The sequence below is a fragment of the Dermacentor andersoni genome, chromosome 6 (genome assembly GCF_023375885.2).
Source record: "Dermacentor andersoni chromosome 6, qqDerAnde1_hic_scaffold, whole genome shotgun sequence".
Lineage (NCBI taxonomy): Eukaryota > Metazoa > Arthropoda > Arachnida > Ixodida > Ixodidae > Dermacentor > Dermacentor andersoni.
In genome coordinates, this window is record NC_092819.1 from 41724671 (window position 1) to 41741547 (window position 16877).

Genomic DNA, 16877 nt, shown 5'->3' on the forward strand with positions numbered 1-16877 from the left:
TTTTCTTTTGTTTGCATTAAAGTTAACAGTGTTCTTGAACAAGTTATTGCCTGTCCAAACTACTACACACATTGCACGAGGTCCTTGAAGTTACTGTGTCGGGGCCTCGAAAGTCCTTGAAAACCATTGAATTTTTTTCTTCAATATTGCTACGAACCCAGTAGAACAACTGTCATGGAGTAAAAACCTTGGCTGAACAGGGGCTTATACGCAGAGCACAGGAAGACTAGAAATGCAGTAGTAGGCATGGAGGGCCCTGAAAAAAATGTGCCACATCCGCTCGTCTGCCTTATGTTTCTGCACCGACTGTTGCATTTTTAATAGAAGTGCACTTTCTGTTCTACTCCAATAAACGCAACATTACGAACTCCAGTGTGGGGCAGTCCTTCAGCCAGTGCAGAACTTTTTCTGTACATCCGAGTCAGCTCTGTCATTTTTCCAGCATTGTAGTACAAGATTTGTTAAGCTGGTTTAGCAGAATATGAGCACTATACTCTTAAATCAGCTGTTTATTTGTATGCACAAGTTCAGGTCCTCAGTTTGGTTGCATGACAAATTGCCATACCTCAATTGATACAAGAAACAATTTTATTACAGTTTAATAAAATCCAAACAGTAATAATCACAACAATATAATGACATACATTTCTTTTGGTACGTATACAGCCCATGTCTTGGCAGTGTATAAATTCAACTATACACCGCAAGTACTGTGTCCTGACCACTATTATTCACATGTGTAAAACCATCACAGCAATTCAACAAATATCACAGTAATTAGTGACATACACTTTGTAACTGCTTTACATGAGCATAATGTATACAAATGGTCCCTGTGTACCTACACATGACTAGTGCCACCCGAGTACTATTACTCACAGGTGTAAAACCAACAAAGCAGTTCTTTAAAAAATATCACAGCGCTGAGTGACGTACATGCTGTAACTCCCTTGTAGAAACTTAATACAAACACGTGAGGACACAGAAAGCTAGCAGTGGGCATACATGGGAATACCACCGCCTCAATACTAATTCACAAGTGTAAAACCAACCGAGCAGTTCTTTAAAGAATATCACAATGCTTAGTGACATACATTTTCTAACTAGCTTATATAAGCTTTGTACAAACATGAGAACATACACAAAGCTAGCGTTGCAAGTGTAAGCTCAACAGAACAGTTCGTTATAGTGACGCACATTTTGTAACTGCCTTATACAAGCTTAGTGCAAGCACAAGAATGCAGAAAAATATAAATTAAAAACTTGCTCTATGCATACACAAACAGATCAACAAATGGTAAACACCGCTTTGAAGACAAATGTGACTGTGGCAAAGCGCAGTGCTATGCCGGTTGAAATTGCCACCCACAAAAGTATTGAGCAATGCTTAAACCACAGGCAATAAAGTGCTGAAAGACTGCTTCTCTAACGTAACTATTTTAATTCAAATTTCTTGAATATAGGGCTCGCTTGCAGATAAGGCATCTGATCCAACTGACCTGATTTTACACCTGCTACATGCATACAATGCACTCAGATATAAATGGTAATAATAATTATAAAAGGCATTTAAAAACTTGATAGTATGATGAAGATGCATGACTAGAAAAGTTCTGTCCCCCTCGTACTTGTTAAAAAGGTGTAAGTACGACACATTCTTTTTTTCCTCAATTTTTGCATTAATGGACAGCCAGGAACCTCGAACCAACACAAAAAAAAAGATACTGCTATGTTAATAGTGTTATGAATAATTTTTTGTGAAAGCTTTTTTACAGACAAGTTGCAGTCTCGTTTCTGGAGGTTGAGCTGTATCTTGCAAAATAACTTGAAAAGTGGTCACATGGGAGCATGACACTATATCATAATGTTAGTTTCAGTTGACTCTCTTGCCCTACAAGTCGCTGCTCACTGTGGCCAGTGATGCAACAGCAGTGTCTGTGTGATTTTCATCACACTTCTGTCCTATGCCATTCTTACCAGAGTTGGCGGCACATATATACCCAAATTTCGATAGTGTTGCTTTATCAGGTGGTTGCTTTTGATTTGCTCAATATCAGTTGGCACTTCAGCTGCATCAAACTTCTTTTTTACCTCTTCAACAACAACATCAACAACAATCTTATGACACCTGTGTTGTCCTTCTAGTTGCCTACAAAGACCAGTCAATCTAGCAACAACACTGACAGTCTCTACTATCTTGTAATGGGGGAGAGGTGTGTCCCACCATGTGTTCCACATTGTTGTCACTATGTGGGCTGGCTGGGGAGGCAACAACTGTAATATGTTTGCATTTGCATATATTAAAGTGATGCTTGTACTGTGTTATAACACCTAACTTAGTCTTGCACTTGCTGCACAATAACACTGGCTCACAGTCGTGGTGAAAAGCTTTTGTATGTTGAGCAAATGAGTTGTATCCACTACAAAAAAAGTCAGTGATAGCACACATGTTGCTCTACCAGGCCTGGTGTGGTTCCTTCTGACACTGCTGCTGATGCTGACGCGCTGCTGCTTGCCTCGTACACTGTTGCAGCTGCAGTAGACATGGCAGTCTCTGTATCTATTGCTGCCGTGTCATCTGTCATGGTAACTTCCAAGTGGTATCGGGCTCACTTCTGCAACAGAGATGTTGTTTGCCCCTTGAGGGCTCTCATGATCAGGGCCAATAATTTCGTAGGCATTGTCTCCTGCATCGAAGAACCAATAAGAACAGCATGAATTAATAAACATAGCTCTAAAAAGTACGGACATCAAGACTTAACCACAAGCTTTGCACATAAATGACCGGGCTTAATGAATAATACTTGCAGGAGGAGTTACACAATTGTTTGTGTATATTACAGTAAAGCCTCATCAGAAGATATTCAAGAGGCACGGGAAACATGTCTCTCGAAACCAAAAATTTTGAGACACTGAGGAGCCAGACTAGATCACTTTATTATGCATCATCACTAAAGTATGTTTTGATATATCTGAAGGAATAAATGCTCAGGGTGGCTTAAAGGGCCCCTAAACCACTTCTCGACATTTTTTGAACATTTCAAGTAAACACGCGTATCGAAATCAGAATGCCGTCACGATCGACGAAGCCAAATGCCAGAGTGCGTAGCACTGCCGGAGCACCACAATATGAAGAAAATGACCCCGTGCGCCTCTCTGGACCTATCCTGCACCCCCAGTTTGTCCTGACGTCACCAGGCTGTCTCTGATGATGTCACCAGTTTCCGGTGCTGTCGATTGGTCGAACGAAAGTGTACGACTGCCGGCAAGGCCTGCAAGCAAATACACACACTCCTTCTTCCTCGTCGCGTTGCGCGCGATGCCATTGTGGGCAGCCAATGGGGGCAAAGAACAGAAACGCCAACAGAAGGGTCTCCCTATGAGGCTCTTCAACACGAGTCACCATACAGTTCCGTTGTATTAGCGCCACCCCTCGCAGGACGACGGGCCAGCGTGGCAGCAACAGAGCTCGTTGGTGTTGGCCTGTCCCGTAACATTTGGAGGCGTACTAGGCAAGGAAAAGACGATACTGTCCATATGGCGTGTACCAGATGAAAGAGTAAAATGAGTGGGGACTACTTTTCAATAATCAAACACACGTAGCTCCACTATTACTGCACCGTTTCGAAAAATTCTCGTGGCTACCTGTTCATTGCCTTATTGTGTAGAACTGCAACACCGCAACTAAATTTCAACCTCGGTGGTTTAGGGGCCCTTTAAAGAAGACATTCACAGCTTTTTAGTGACTGTAGATTGTGTTAGCTTCCTTCCCAACTCCTGGAATTTAAACACTTCACTTTGCAAGCCTTGTTGCTCGCAGTACCTTTGAGGTGCTCTTAGACGCTCGTCAGCTTCAACTGCCGACACTTTTTGCCCTGCACTGTCCTCGTTGCCCTCCTTTTCTGGTTCATGCTAAAAGAGACATGCGCGATTGACTTGTGTAAGGATTGCGTGATCTTTACGCCCTTCGGAGCACACAAGGTGCACAAAGTGAATGTGTCTGGGTTGTGTCCCTTCGAAGTAGTGAATACTTAAAAAGTCATCCTTAGTAACAAAGGTGTCTCTTGTATACAGTATTGTTAACGTGGCAAACATCGGAAAACCAACCAAACCATTTTCAGATGTCTCTTACAACCAAGTGCATCTTGTAATGAGATTCTACTGTACTGAATATTTTTCAACTATGGATCATCTGCATGTACATATAGTCACAAAGACATGTTGTGTGGAATGGCGAATCGGGAAACAGTTCGTACTCTTACTTTTTGTCCCTAACATAAGCAGCTGATAACAATATGATAAAAAAGCAGGCAATGAGGCTAGAATGGAACATAATCCTTCAGCTCTAAACAGTTTTTTGGGCCCACATCATTCCCTCATATGACATAAGGAAACAACTTGATTGCAGTAATGGCTGCATGTGATCTGAGTAGATTGAAACAAACTATACGTAAGGTTATCCTGCTGGTGATCCTGGCTGCGCGATGCTTCTCATGCTTTTTGGCACGATTCCTTTTTTTCCACTCCTTTTTTTTTCAGATTTTCTCCCCTTTCCCTTCCCCCTTGTGTAAAATAGCACACTTGAAGTATCAAATCTGTTGAACTAACGTGTGTATCAAACCTGTTAACATGTGTGCTTCTCTGTGGTCTGTGTTGTATTTTTGCACTGCACAATTCAATTCAAGATGAAAGATGGAACGTCCCTGCCTTTAGTTTAATTGTGTGTGTGTGTGTGTGTATGTCTCTCATGTTTTGAAATATATGTACATTCAGGAATGCCTGCATGCCCTTCTCTCCTGCTCCAGTGACGAAAAGGAGAGCCTGTTTATGTACCATAGTAAAAAATTCAAAGGTTTTCGCTGTGCCCATTACATCCCTTATCATATGGATCTGTCACAATACAGAGTAGCAGTGGTCCATAATACTAGCCCATCCCAACATAATTATAAATTAACACATACCGACATGCTGTGAAACAGCTGTTGCAAAGCCGCTGGTGAAGGCAATTTCCGCAGCACTGCAGTGGTACAGCCGAGTTCCACCTGTATAGTGACAAATCCATATGCGTGTTAGCAACTCAGTAGTTGCTGATGGTTTCATAAGCTTTACACTACACAATAAAGTAATCTAGACAACTTTGTTGGAACAAATGCACATAATTAGGACACCACTTAAACACTAACACGATTAATTGCCCCCAATCTCTCACTCACTAAGGGATAATACTACAGAAACATCGGTGGAGAGCTCAGATTAACACAGCCCATAAAGGACAAGCGTTCTTTGAGGAAAACAGCTATAACAGCGGTTAGTTTTCTTGATCATTTTATGTGGTAGCTTTGATTTAAATGTCATGCAGTACTATAAAATACGAAGTGCCGCATTTCTAGCAGCAGAAGGCGTCGTCAGGCTCATGGTACAACAGATTTTTGCACTGTTTGTCAGTGAGCCGACACATACAAAGAAAACCGAATTCACACATACATATACAGTGTCAAGTGCACTTCTCCTTCTGAAAACGCAGCCACCAGTTCCAATGTTGCTGAAAGGAAAGGTTATATAAAGTGCGAGACTGCATGGAACTGCCACTTATGATTGTAAATGTATGGTCTGCTGATTGCAGAGGTAGTCACATGCTATTTCTAGTCTCTTTTAGAAGCATTACTAAAGAATAAATTAAAATCTATTCATAATTCACGAATTTCATGCATCCACAGTTTGGCTAAATAACCTGTGAGAAAAAGACATGTTTACCTGGAATAGCAACCTATTTTCCTGCTGCAAAACTTTCCTTCGAATTAATGAAATAACTTTACAGCGTCATAATGCGTTTCTCGCAACTACTTGCCGGCAGTGGCGAGTTAGTGTTTATATCCGACTCATTGGGCGACAATACTGCCAAACACAAATGCTTCACGAACACGAGAACACGTCCCTCGCAGAGAATAGCAACCATATATGCCTCTGTGAGACATGATCGCACCTTTGTGGTCAAAATGTACATTAGAACGACATCACCATCTCATTAAAAAAAAAAGCCTCCGTACAAGGCAGCCGCCAACTGCATAATGTGAAATTGCAACTGATGTCCACTTACTGGTGGCCTGTGTTTGAGTCACTTTTGGCAGTTGACTGGGTGCTGAGAAATGCACGTCCTGGGTTGTCCCTGCAAAACATACAGGGTTGTGTCAAATGTTGAAAATATATATATGCCGGCATTTCATCAGTCGCAAAACAAACGAGTAAACTAATAAACAACTGTAATGTAAACAGAGTACACATCATAAGATAGGCCGTCAACTGTTAATGCATTACGCAAAAAACCTAATGCATAGGAAAGACTATATGTATACACACGAAGCTGACACACAATTTAATTCGCTCTAGGTTTTTCTGTGCAGTATATTCAAATTATTATGTCTCGTGGTTAGAGCAAAATTAGTGTAAATTACAAACTAAATTATCTACCCTGTAAACTTTTCTTCAATATGCACCTGTGCGCGCTTCGAACGAGTAGCGTTGTAAAATTTACGTACATGGCATTTAACATAGTTACTGAACACGGATTTCCTTTGCCCTGTGTCGTGTACAGTGAGCTACATATATCTGCCCCCCCCCCCCCTTTTTTTGTACTAGCCATACTGCGTGCCACTGCACCTATACGCACGTCAATAAACCTCACGACACAGAAATAAAAAAAGCGCCAATCACCCATGCCTGCATGTTGTAGTGGGCCTAACCTAACCAAGCATTGGCTGTTGCTTTTTATAGTAAACACAGGCACCGTGCTCATTGCAAGTATGTATCATGTCGCTAAGCAAATATGCAATTTCATTGTACCACTATTTTTTTATCACATGGATATATCTGTTGAGAGGCAAGACAAAAAGCAGTCACTTCTCAGAACTAATCAGCTTTCTTAAAACACATTTTTAACTTTTCAATGACACTTGCTGCTATGTGTTTGTCTCCAGAGAGCATACTTGATTTGACTTTCCAATCAGAGACATTACATAAATATACCATGTTAAGATGACTGCCTGGAGCACGTGAGAATTTTCATCTTCGTGTAACATACTGTATCTTGATTTTGTTGACATTTGGTCAAATGGTACACCCAATATACCCACATACTAGTTTTCTTGTCCAAATAACATGCCAATGTATTTTGATTTTTTGGCATTGGCTCCTCTGCACTACGTGAAGTCGCGCTGCACTGGCTCTCACATCCTCGTGTCCTTGCAGCTGCCTTCTTGCGTTATATAAAGCGGGTGCCTGAAAAATATTGTATGCAAAAGTCAACACAAGGGCATGGTGCAAAACAACATCAAGACAGTCAAGGCCATGGCAATAAAAAAGTCTTAGCTCTTAGTCTTCCTAGTGAAATGCATGCAAAACATCCAAATGACTGCAACAGTCAACTGCTAAACTAACTTCAATTTTTAGATTTAAGCAAAAAAACAAATAAACCACAGTTCATCCTTGTTTTTCATGAATGTTAGAATACTCCTGCTAATGAATAGAATATTGGTCATTTTCAGACGTCATAGGTCTGTCATGAGTCTGGTGTATCGCAAACACCACTTGTGACACATCCTAAGCACGTGCCCAGTGTGCCCCCCCCCCCGCACCATCCCTGGTTGTGCCACTGCTGAAGCCATAATTTAAGGATTATAGCTGCAAACATGATGCTCAGTAGGGATGAAAATATTGTCCTTCAGCTCAATGGATATATGGATGTGCCTATAAAAAAGGGCAACAAGGTTTGTTATGGCAAGCTTACCCACATTTCAATACTAACAAGTTCACTGCGGCCTGCATCTAAGCTTACTAAAAGGCATGAACTTATTTTCATGCATGAGGTGCGCAGTGGAGTTCATTTTTGACAGACCCGACTACTGCTGCAGTTTGAAATCTAGCATTTTAGATTCTTGTAGGCATGTAAAAGTTGCAGTTAAACCGCAGTTATTAGTTTATTACACCAACCTATTGTTCTGTGTACGACAGACTGGTAACACGGAATTAAAGCAACATTTTATTTTGATATTTTATTTCTCTACTAAAAATATTCAAGCGATAAACACATCTTGATCTGCCATGCTATAGCAAAATGCGCACATTACGCTTGTAACCCCCAGAGGAAGGCTGATTTAGCTGTTCATATGACATAACTCTGACACGCCAACTCATATTAGCAAATGCACAGGCATGTCCAAAACAATAAGCGTATGCAAAGCGCCCCTGCAATTGTAATTCCACACAGCAGCCGTTATATTCGATGCCGATGCGTAACTAGCTGCTCGACAATTCACCGAGTTCGTAGACATAAGCATCCTTTCAGTTTCGCACCGTGCACGAAAACCGCAACAGGAGACAAAACCAGACCTATAATCACACCATTTCAACATGAGCAAAAACAGTTCAGTCTTAGGGATAAACACTGTGAGAGCGATTTAGTGCGCGACGGCGACGAGCGACGGCTTCGAGCGACAAAACGGGCCGTCGCTTGAACAGATGGCTCGGTTCTGGAAATCTAGAAATCGTTGCTCGTCGCCCAGAAGTGCTATGAGCGACTAGCCAATAGCGCGAAGCCGGAACTGGATGTAGTACATACATCGCTCAAATACTACCGATTGTCGCGCGGAACGAGCAAATGATTCAATTTTTATACGTGCAAGGATAAGAACGTACTGCAAGACCTCCGGAAATATTTTATGCTACTTTTTATAGTGAAATACATCAACGTAAATTACTAAAGCACGCGTCACGCGTGACTGCAACCCTCATGCCGGCAACACCGGGGAGGCGTCGCTCAAAATCGTCGCTCGCACGGAGTACGACTTGTAGGCGACGAGCGAACGCGACAGCCATCTCCGTCGCGTCGCTTGTAGCTGCCGCGCGCAAGATCGCTTATATGGGGTTTATACTTTTTTCAGCATAAAACATGGATTCCTCATGCGTTTTCAGTAAGTTCAAGATAACGCGCCCAACTGACCTCTTGCAGCATGCAGCTGAATGCCTGCGGCAAAGTTTCTAACTAGCACTGGTGCTGCACGTAACTTCAGTGGTCGCAGATTCCCCCTGCGCGAGACACCGTCAAGCGCGCGGTTTATTTATAAAAAAAAAGCATGCTGCCAGCAAAATGACGCCTTCTGTTATGTGATTCCTTAGTTCAACAGCGTTCCGTACACAGTAGACTGCCAAACTGAATAAATTCAAACACACAAAACGCACGCTAATCACGCTCCGCATAGGCTCGGAATCACGGGCTGGTGAACTAACCATTTTAAGCGTCCTCTCGCCTGGCGTCTTATTGAACATACCATAGTTCTGGCAGCGTTTGCGATTTTTAAAGCTCTTACGGACAACGGCAAAGTGATAAAATCACATGCAGTTATCGCGACGACTGGCTTTTTCGATTGACATCGAGAGACACAGCGCGTATGCCTAGTCCTTTGTCACGTCGGCTAAGCGCAGCGACGACTTCCTGGCGATAGCATGACATATACGGAGAATGTGCACCTAAGTTAGAATTCACTTACCGTGGAGGATTTGTTGTTATATCCAAGGCATGACGAACGACTGTCGTGTTTTCGTTGCGACGCGAGATGGCTGACACACGATCTCCCTTGGCTGGCCTTCGCTGTTGCTCGGTGGACGCTATGGTGGACGGATCACCTTTCTCACGTGACCTTTCTCCGCTGCTGTGTTGTTCCGCGATCTTGAGCGCGCGCGCGCGCGGTGGAGCCACTCCGAGTGAAAAAGTAGAGCGCTCGCTACGCGTTCCTTTGAACTGCGGCGGCCTGTTCTCTTAGAAGCAAAACGATGTGTTCTTTGCTCAGCGTGCATGAATGATACATTGCCATGTTCGGGGCCAGCCACCTACAGTTGAAGCAGAAGATTACGCTATGTTTTGTTTTTTATTGCCGCAAGAGTCTCTCTTTTCTATTGTCGCAAGAGTCTTTTCACTCTCTCTCTCTGAAGGGGAGAGTGAAAAGCACATTTCACTCTCTCCTTGGTGACAGAGTGAACAATGCATTTCACTCTCCTCGACATTTTGCGAGAGTAAAACGACGCTTTGAAGAGTGAACCGGCAGCTTCACTCCTGCGATACCCTTCCTAGTTTTTAGAGTGTAGGAGAAAAGTGTGGAGAAAATGACGTAGTAGGTTCTCCTCTTTTTTGCTGATTTTTTATTTCTTTGCCGTGGCGGCCACGCCTTTCGGGCCACAATGGCGGCTTTGTTTTGGTTCTGTGCGCTCACACGTGTTGCTCTGTAGGTTTCGTACCGTGGCAAAGGCGCTGTGCGGGCAGGTTCGCGTTGGTCTCCGTGTTTTGTTGCGCTGCGTTAGCTGGACCGTGCTCTCCCGGATTTTGCTGTGACCAGGTGGGACACGAGGAACTAAAGTTCGTGAAATGAACGCGCATGCAACGCTGTACGCAATGTACCGCACCACGGCAATGGCAACGGACGAAGGAATATCCGCGGGAAATGTTGCCCTCTTTGGCGGAATCATGCTAACGTGCTAACGATTGTTTAGTTGCTGCGGAGTGCGCGCGTCCGAGCACCACGGTTGCGCGCAGTGCGGCGTGGTTTCGCGAGAAACGTAAACAAGAGAGGAGAGCTGGCCCGATAGGCGGAGCAACGCCATGAGCAACGCCAACTTCCGGCTTCACTTTAGCTTCACAAAGAGTGATGTCAGGGCCTCTCCTGAGTTTCCTTCCTCCGTGCTAGGTGGTGTTGGCCTGGGTGGATGTCATGGGCGGATGCCCGGATGCGAGCGCCATCTGGTGCAAGAAACCCAGCTGCGATGACGCGCGTGTCCTCCGCTGGGATTGGTTGGCCTATTCGGCGAGAGAACAGCGATGCCGTAGAGAAAAGCTTCACTTTTGGAAAGTCCGGATTGCTACCTTGAACGGGAGGAACGGGAAGAGGAATTTAAAGAGATAGGAAAGGATACAGATGAAACAGAAAAAACGGACATCTGTGCACAAAATTTAAAGCAAGCGCCGTAGCTGCCTTTAGTGCGTACGTCCGTTATGACCACGGTTTTAATATTTTTTTTTTCCGACGGTGGCCGTTTTTCCGGTATATCGAGTGTGGTACACAGACCTTTTCTCCGTGCTATAACCTGGGCAGTTAACGTTGCAAATGCACTTCTGTGTATTTGCCAAAAGGGAAAGAGGAAGCACGACGTTGTTTAAGGCAGGCGCACCGATGTGTCTCTTTTGCGCCTTTATAATGCGCGCTCTGCGATCACAGCACGGCAATAAAGAATTATGTACAGATCAATAGGCTCACTTTGTCTTGAGCGATCGCGTTATAGCTGCCAGAATTTCTCCGCATATGCCCTTGACAGGAACGTTGAATCCTTGTTCAGTGATGACATGGTAGGGAGGATACTGTGTAAAAAAAAAAGAAAGCAAATGTCACAGTTGTCCATGAATTTCTTTGTCCCCAAGTAAATGTGACGGCATCACCGAAAAGTGCACCTAATTAGCGCAAAGCAACTAAACACTGCAAAACAATGTTCGAAGCCAGAGCGAGTTATTAGCGGGAGAAGTGCTCGCGCATTTTCGCGCAGTTTTACCTGCGGAAAGTATTCGCGACTGTGTGCAAACAACTTTCCTTCGGAGAACCTATACTTGCTGCGGAGTTGCTCACTCTCTCCCTATTTTCCTCTTTCTATTCCCCTTTCCCCCAACCCCAGTGTAGGGTAGCAAACCGGGTGCTCGTCGGGTTGACCTCCCTGCCTTTCCTGTCCTTGCTCACTCTCTCACCTCTGTAGCCCAAAATCTCTTGCGTTTTGAGTCTACAATTGTGGTCGGCCCCGTAACGCACATCCCCAGCACGAGCTCGTGCAGCAATGCGATGCTACTGGTGATCGGACAAACCGTGATGGTGTAGTTGGCGGCTGCGTCAATTTTAGGAAGAGAACTTCCCAGGCTCTCAACACCAGCTTCGTGGTTAGAGCAATGGCACTACAATTCTCACTTCATCACCACTGACTTCAGTGTGCCGAGCCTTTGGAAAAGAGACTATCGCGTAGTACTTTATTGGCCTTTCAGCGCAGTAACAAACTAGTGGTCCCAAGTCGCAGTATGCGTACATGGTCGCAGTGCATCTCTGGTTTTCAACGTACGCTTGACGAAGAGACATTGATTCTTTATGAAACGCTAACAGTGTGCGTCGCTTCTAGTCCCGCGCATGATCAGAACGTTCGAGAGAGCGAACGAGAAAGACCAGTGATAAGAAAAAATACAAGGCAATGATGTTGACCAGAAAAAGCGTCTTTTTAACGTGTGGTAAAAGAAAGGTGAGAAAATATTAGAGGTACTTACGTTGAAGCTGCTCACTCGCAACAAGTGGTCCGCAGCCATTCGGAGTAAGCTTACCGCAAACTTTGTCAAACGTCGTCCGCGACCTTCTGTCCTGGGCGTCGTCAGGTCGGCTAGCGAATATGTGTGAGTGGTTACTTCGCGTATATATGGGCTGAAGCTCTCGACAGTCCATGCATACGTTTTTGCGCGGTCGCTCTAATTCGCTTTTGCGCATGTCATTAAGGAACAGATGCGAATCGCTCCTGACATTCGTATACATGCACACGGCACACGTACACCGGCGTTTAATGTTGCATTTCCAGCCGCATGGGCTGTTCTGTGATTGCGATCATTTGTCCAGCCCGATGTGGCACCAGTTATCATACGTCGTCTCGTTTTCCCGTATTTTCTCCTGGCCATGCACTATTGCGATAACGAAGATCCAGTTCCTATAAATGCTGATCAGGCAAGTCGCGACGCGGTTCCTGCGTCGAATGCTGCATCAATGGGCATTTATGCCCGTAGCATCGTGGGTGCACTTCTGGAAACGTGATCTTTCCGGCAGACTATTCAACTCGTGTAACTTTCATGCAGTTGTGTATACGGAGTTTGCCATTGGCTCCTGAATTGGTAATGTCCGGCATGGTCGCATAAAACTTTTGTTGCCGTTCATTTCGCAAAGCATAGTTTCTTCTGGTGTCTTTTAATAGAAGGTTCTTAGAAAAGCAAGCGGTGCGATTGGTCGCTGTGAAATATCGTAATTATAGTGTGAGTTTAACCTCCCACAGCCAGGGCTTGGCTATGAAGGACAACGTTGGTGGAGGGCCGATGATTATGTTTAATAAGCACCTGGGGTTCCTTAACGCGCACCCGGTTCTCGGCGCGCTATAGCGTTCTTGTATCGGTTCGCGCCTGAATGTGGACTACCGTAACTGCGAACTTAATCAGCAACTTGTTATCTGAGCATCACGATGCAATAGCCACCGAGCTACCGCACCTCGCGTCGCTGTGCAACATCACCAAAGGAGAAGGCAACTTTCCAGTTACCAGGTATTTGATAAGACCAGGTTTTTGATAGGATAAACGTGTTTTGTCTCCACGTCTCGCAATGAGCGAACCCATGAACCCGTGCGTCTTCCCACAAATGTTTCCTTCGATCAGCAACGCTCGATGACGCCCGCTCGTTTAGTTGTCATCGCGCAGCGATGACGCCATGTGCGCGCATTCTAGGCAACTTAGAAAGAACTATGCAACAATAACGTAGGGCATGTTAAATAAACACGTTATTATTTATTGAGTTAGTAACATCAGATAGGTAAACGGTCTAACAGGAATTAACTTTAACTTTCTTAGCGTTAGGCGTGTTTACTGGGGAACCCACGACATTTTGTGAGCAAAACAATACGGCCGGCTTCTCATGTTCAAGTGAGTGATAAGTAAAACTTGCGTTCTACAATGATCTGCGTGTTTGTCTAAGCCACATATTTAATGCATTTTTGCGTCCACTGCTGCTTTTTGATGAGCCGAATTCTGCGCCAAGATTGCATTCTGGAGCCTCAAAGTAAGAATCGCAGAATAATACATTTGGCATAAGTGCTTTCCTGGTTCGTTCGCAAACATGTAAAACTCGCCATCACCTCCGCACCTGGGTCAGCATTAAAAAAAAAAAGCACTTACGCTAGAATTATTCATAACGGTAAGATTTAGCCGATCCTGATGCTGACATATCATTAGCGAAAGCGGCCATCCCAATGCAAACAGCACTTACGAACGAAAAGTTCCGTGAGCCCGCGGTGCCTCGTCATCTACAAAGCGCCCTCGGCCAGCTTATATAGTGTACTGATATCACAGCCGGCATGAGCATTTAAGCACCGGCTTTTATTTGCGCCGCCCGTATTGATTTGAAAAAAGAAAGACAGACTGAGGGACGGCAAGAACTACTGAGAAGAGTAGCGAAGCTCAATTTTCTTTCTCAGGTGACTATTGGCATCCTGCAGAAGCCAAACGACACTGTGAAGGGTTCTTGCATTACACCAGTGTGGCTAACATCTGCCATTAAAGTTGCAAAGAAAACGGAGCGGCATTGTCAAATTCCTGTAATTTTTGTGGTACTCTGATGTTTCTAGTTAATCTCGATTGTTTTGTTGGTAACTGTCTGCGTTCGCCAACCGTTTGTGATTCTCTCTGTATGTGCACACGTTGTTATATTACCTTTCTCGCCTACCAAGTAAAACCCCGACAAAGGGGCATTATAGATATTCAAAAATAAGTGCATAAACAAATGACAAAATAAATACATAGCCGAGAGACAAGCTTATCCTCCCATCGCTTTTTTTCTGTGTGTTTATATACTTCGGTTTTACGTGCCAAAACCACGATTTGATTACGAGGTACGCCGTATATAGTGGAGGACTCCGGGTAAATTTCTTCCACCTGAGGTCCTTTAACGTGCACCCAATGCACGGTACACGGGCGTTTCTGCATTTCACTCCCATCAAAATGCGGTCGCCGTGGCCAGGATTCGATCCCGCGCCCTCGGGCTTAGTACCGCAATGTCATAGCCACTACGCCGCCATGGCGGGGGTGTCTTTATGCACGTAACGTGCCGACCATCGACGAGGCGGCATTCATGCATTCGACTATGCCCAGTCATCGCACCGCGGTCAGCGTAGCTTAACATTTTTGCCTAGGGAACACTCTTGCGTCGCGCTGACCATTCGGCAGTGTCATAGTGAACGTGAATCACGTTTCTCCGACTTCTCCTCCTGCGCTTACTAGGTTTGCGTGTTCTGACGCTTCTGTCAACCGTAGGAAGCTTCAGCGCAAGGTGCCTATATATGGGTGTCCCAGCTGACGTTACCCAAGGCGATCAGGAAACAAAACAAAAAGATTTGAAGAAACACGGTGCGTGATACAATTTTAAGGCCGATGGTGTTCGGTCTTCAGACCTCTGACGACGAAGCACCGTATCTGGCAGGGCGATATTATAATCGCTTGTTTCTTTGAGTACTTTGGTTAACGATAGCTGGGACGCGCGGTATACAGCTGCGGCAGGCAACACTGGTTTATCGTTTTATGTTTTTATTTTTTCGAACAAATCAAACATGTAGTATCGATGCCAAAGGTTTTATAATGCAGCACCATACAAGCCGCAATTTCGATGAAACATTTTTGAGTGCCAACAAATCAAGAATAAGCGCAAGAGATTTTCTTCTTCTTTTCAGTTTCTTGTGCGAGTACTGCAGTTATGCGCAGCTCGCTTGCGCGTGGTCTTGCAAGCGGCGGACACTGCGACTTCTATAAGCAGGCATGTAACAGCGACGCCGAGTTTTCCGCCGCAGAGGACGTAGATTCCTTGAAAGTTCTCGAAGGAGAGAGTGTCACCGCTGTGCGCTTGGCCGCAGCCTTCCCACTGGCCCGATGACTCACGCCACCATTTCTGAATGAGGCCTCCCTCCAGTAGCCTGAGGATCCTGCGAGCGATGAAGGAACGGAATACTCCGGCGAGAATAGCCTGCACTGGCTACTTTAGTGGATTACTGACGTCTTCTGTTTCCCCGGCAAAGTGAATTGAGAGGGGAGGGGGGGTGGGAAGGGGACAACGTACTCCTCGCGATGCTGCGATGCCGTGTACCAACCAACATTGAATTTCTATCTACACAGATCTGGGCCGGTTCCCTCCCAATTTTGTTCATTCTGTGGCAATGCTGAAGCAACACATCATTTCTTCTTGCCCTGTCGACGTTTCTCTCGTTTAAGAAACGAAAGAGATATTAGTATACGTGCCTCGCTTCGAAGTCTTGGTCTTGATTTAGTTTTTCCTGTAGTACTGTATTTTAGAGCCTCTGTTCCAGGAATATGTTCAATAACAGAAATGTTTGCTCTACAGACCAGGACTAACGTGGGGAAACCAATCAGATACTTTGCTAAAATGCTTATTTCTCTTTTTTATTGCATTTAGAATTGTTTATTTCAGCACTCTTACAATTCTTGCGTGTATACGACAACGTCCAAATCACTCATTTGTCTGGTCTTTGTCCAGTTCAGTAAACTCCCGATGCTTGGCCAATCTCTCGTTGTAGGTGTGTCAGATAAACAACTACCACAACCACATTGGTGTTGTTATATTGAAGACGGCAGTATGCACTCGAAGTTTCCGCCTGGACACTTCCAGCCCAAAGAAGGAACCACTTTATGCTTCCAAAATAGGTTTGTACCACCGGCATAAGTTCAAAGACGAAGTGTGGAGAGACACAACACGTCCTGGCTGTACTTGGAAAATCCGTGTGGAATAGTGTCTTTTAAATATACGATATTTAGCGTCGCTTTCCGTTTCGTGTATATATACGTATGGTAGACAGAAAAGGTCAGCGTCCTACAGTAAACCAAGCTGGTATTACAGACGCTGACGAAAGGCAGAGCGCAAAGACGCGTTCATCGCATTTCACTTTAGGGCAGTATAGTACACGAAAAACTAGCAACCAGAGCAGAAAAGCCGTGAAAATGCTCTTGTGATGCAACTAACACAGGACAAGTTATGCACTTAAGTTAAAAATAA

At 44.6% G+C, this 16877-nt stretch overlaps 1 protein-coding gene across 4 annotated transcripts; it reads right to left on the minus strand.

Moving 5' to 3' along the window:
* Positions 1–570: 570 nt before the first annotated feature.
* On the minus strand, positions 571–10089 carry LOC140218962 (uncharacterized). 4 transcript variants are annotated; one of them, XM_072288712.1, is made up of 5 exons: positions 9543–10089; positions 7135–7275; positions 6098–6166; positions 4962–5042; positions 571–2687 (listed from the first exon to the last, which is right to left on the minus strand). In XM_072288712.1, exons 2-5 carry the CDS (start codon positions 7181–7183, stop codon positions 2575–2577), a joined length of 312 nt encoding a protein of 103 aa, XP_072144813.1. In that variant the 5' UTR covers positions 7184–7275; positions 9543–10089; the 3' UTR covers positions 571–2574. The 4 variants fall into 4 exon arrangements, 2 of the variants coding, with proteins under 2 accessions (XP_072144813.1, XP_072144812.1); XR_011895154.1 differs by lacking the exon at positions 7135–7275; XM_072288711.1 differs by lacking the exon at positions 9543–10089 and having other exon boundaries at positions 7135–7603.
* Between the last annotated feature and the right edge of the window lie 6788 nt (positions 10090–16877).

What these genes read in the sequence shown, in the direction of transcription:
- LOC140218962 (XM_072288712.1), bottom strand. Translation starts at nt 7,183, where the DNA reads ATGCCAAAAAATCAAAATACATTGGCATGTTATTTGGACAAGAAAACT. An exon ending in GACTCAAACACAGGCCACCA is followed by an intron (nt 5,043 to 6,097) that starts GTAAGTGGACAT and finishes GTCACTATACAG; the next exon opens with GTGGAACTCGGCTGTACCAC. An exon ending in AGCTGTTTCACAGCATGTCG is followed by an intron (nt 2,688 to 4,961) that starts GTATGTGTTAAT and finishes TCTTCGATGCAG; the next exon opens with GAGACAATGCCTACGAAATT.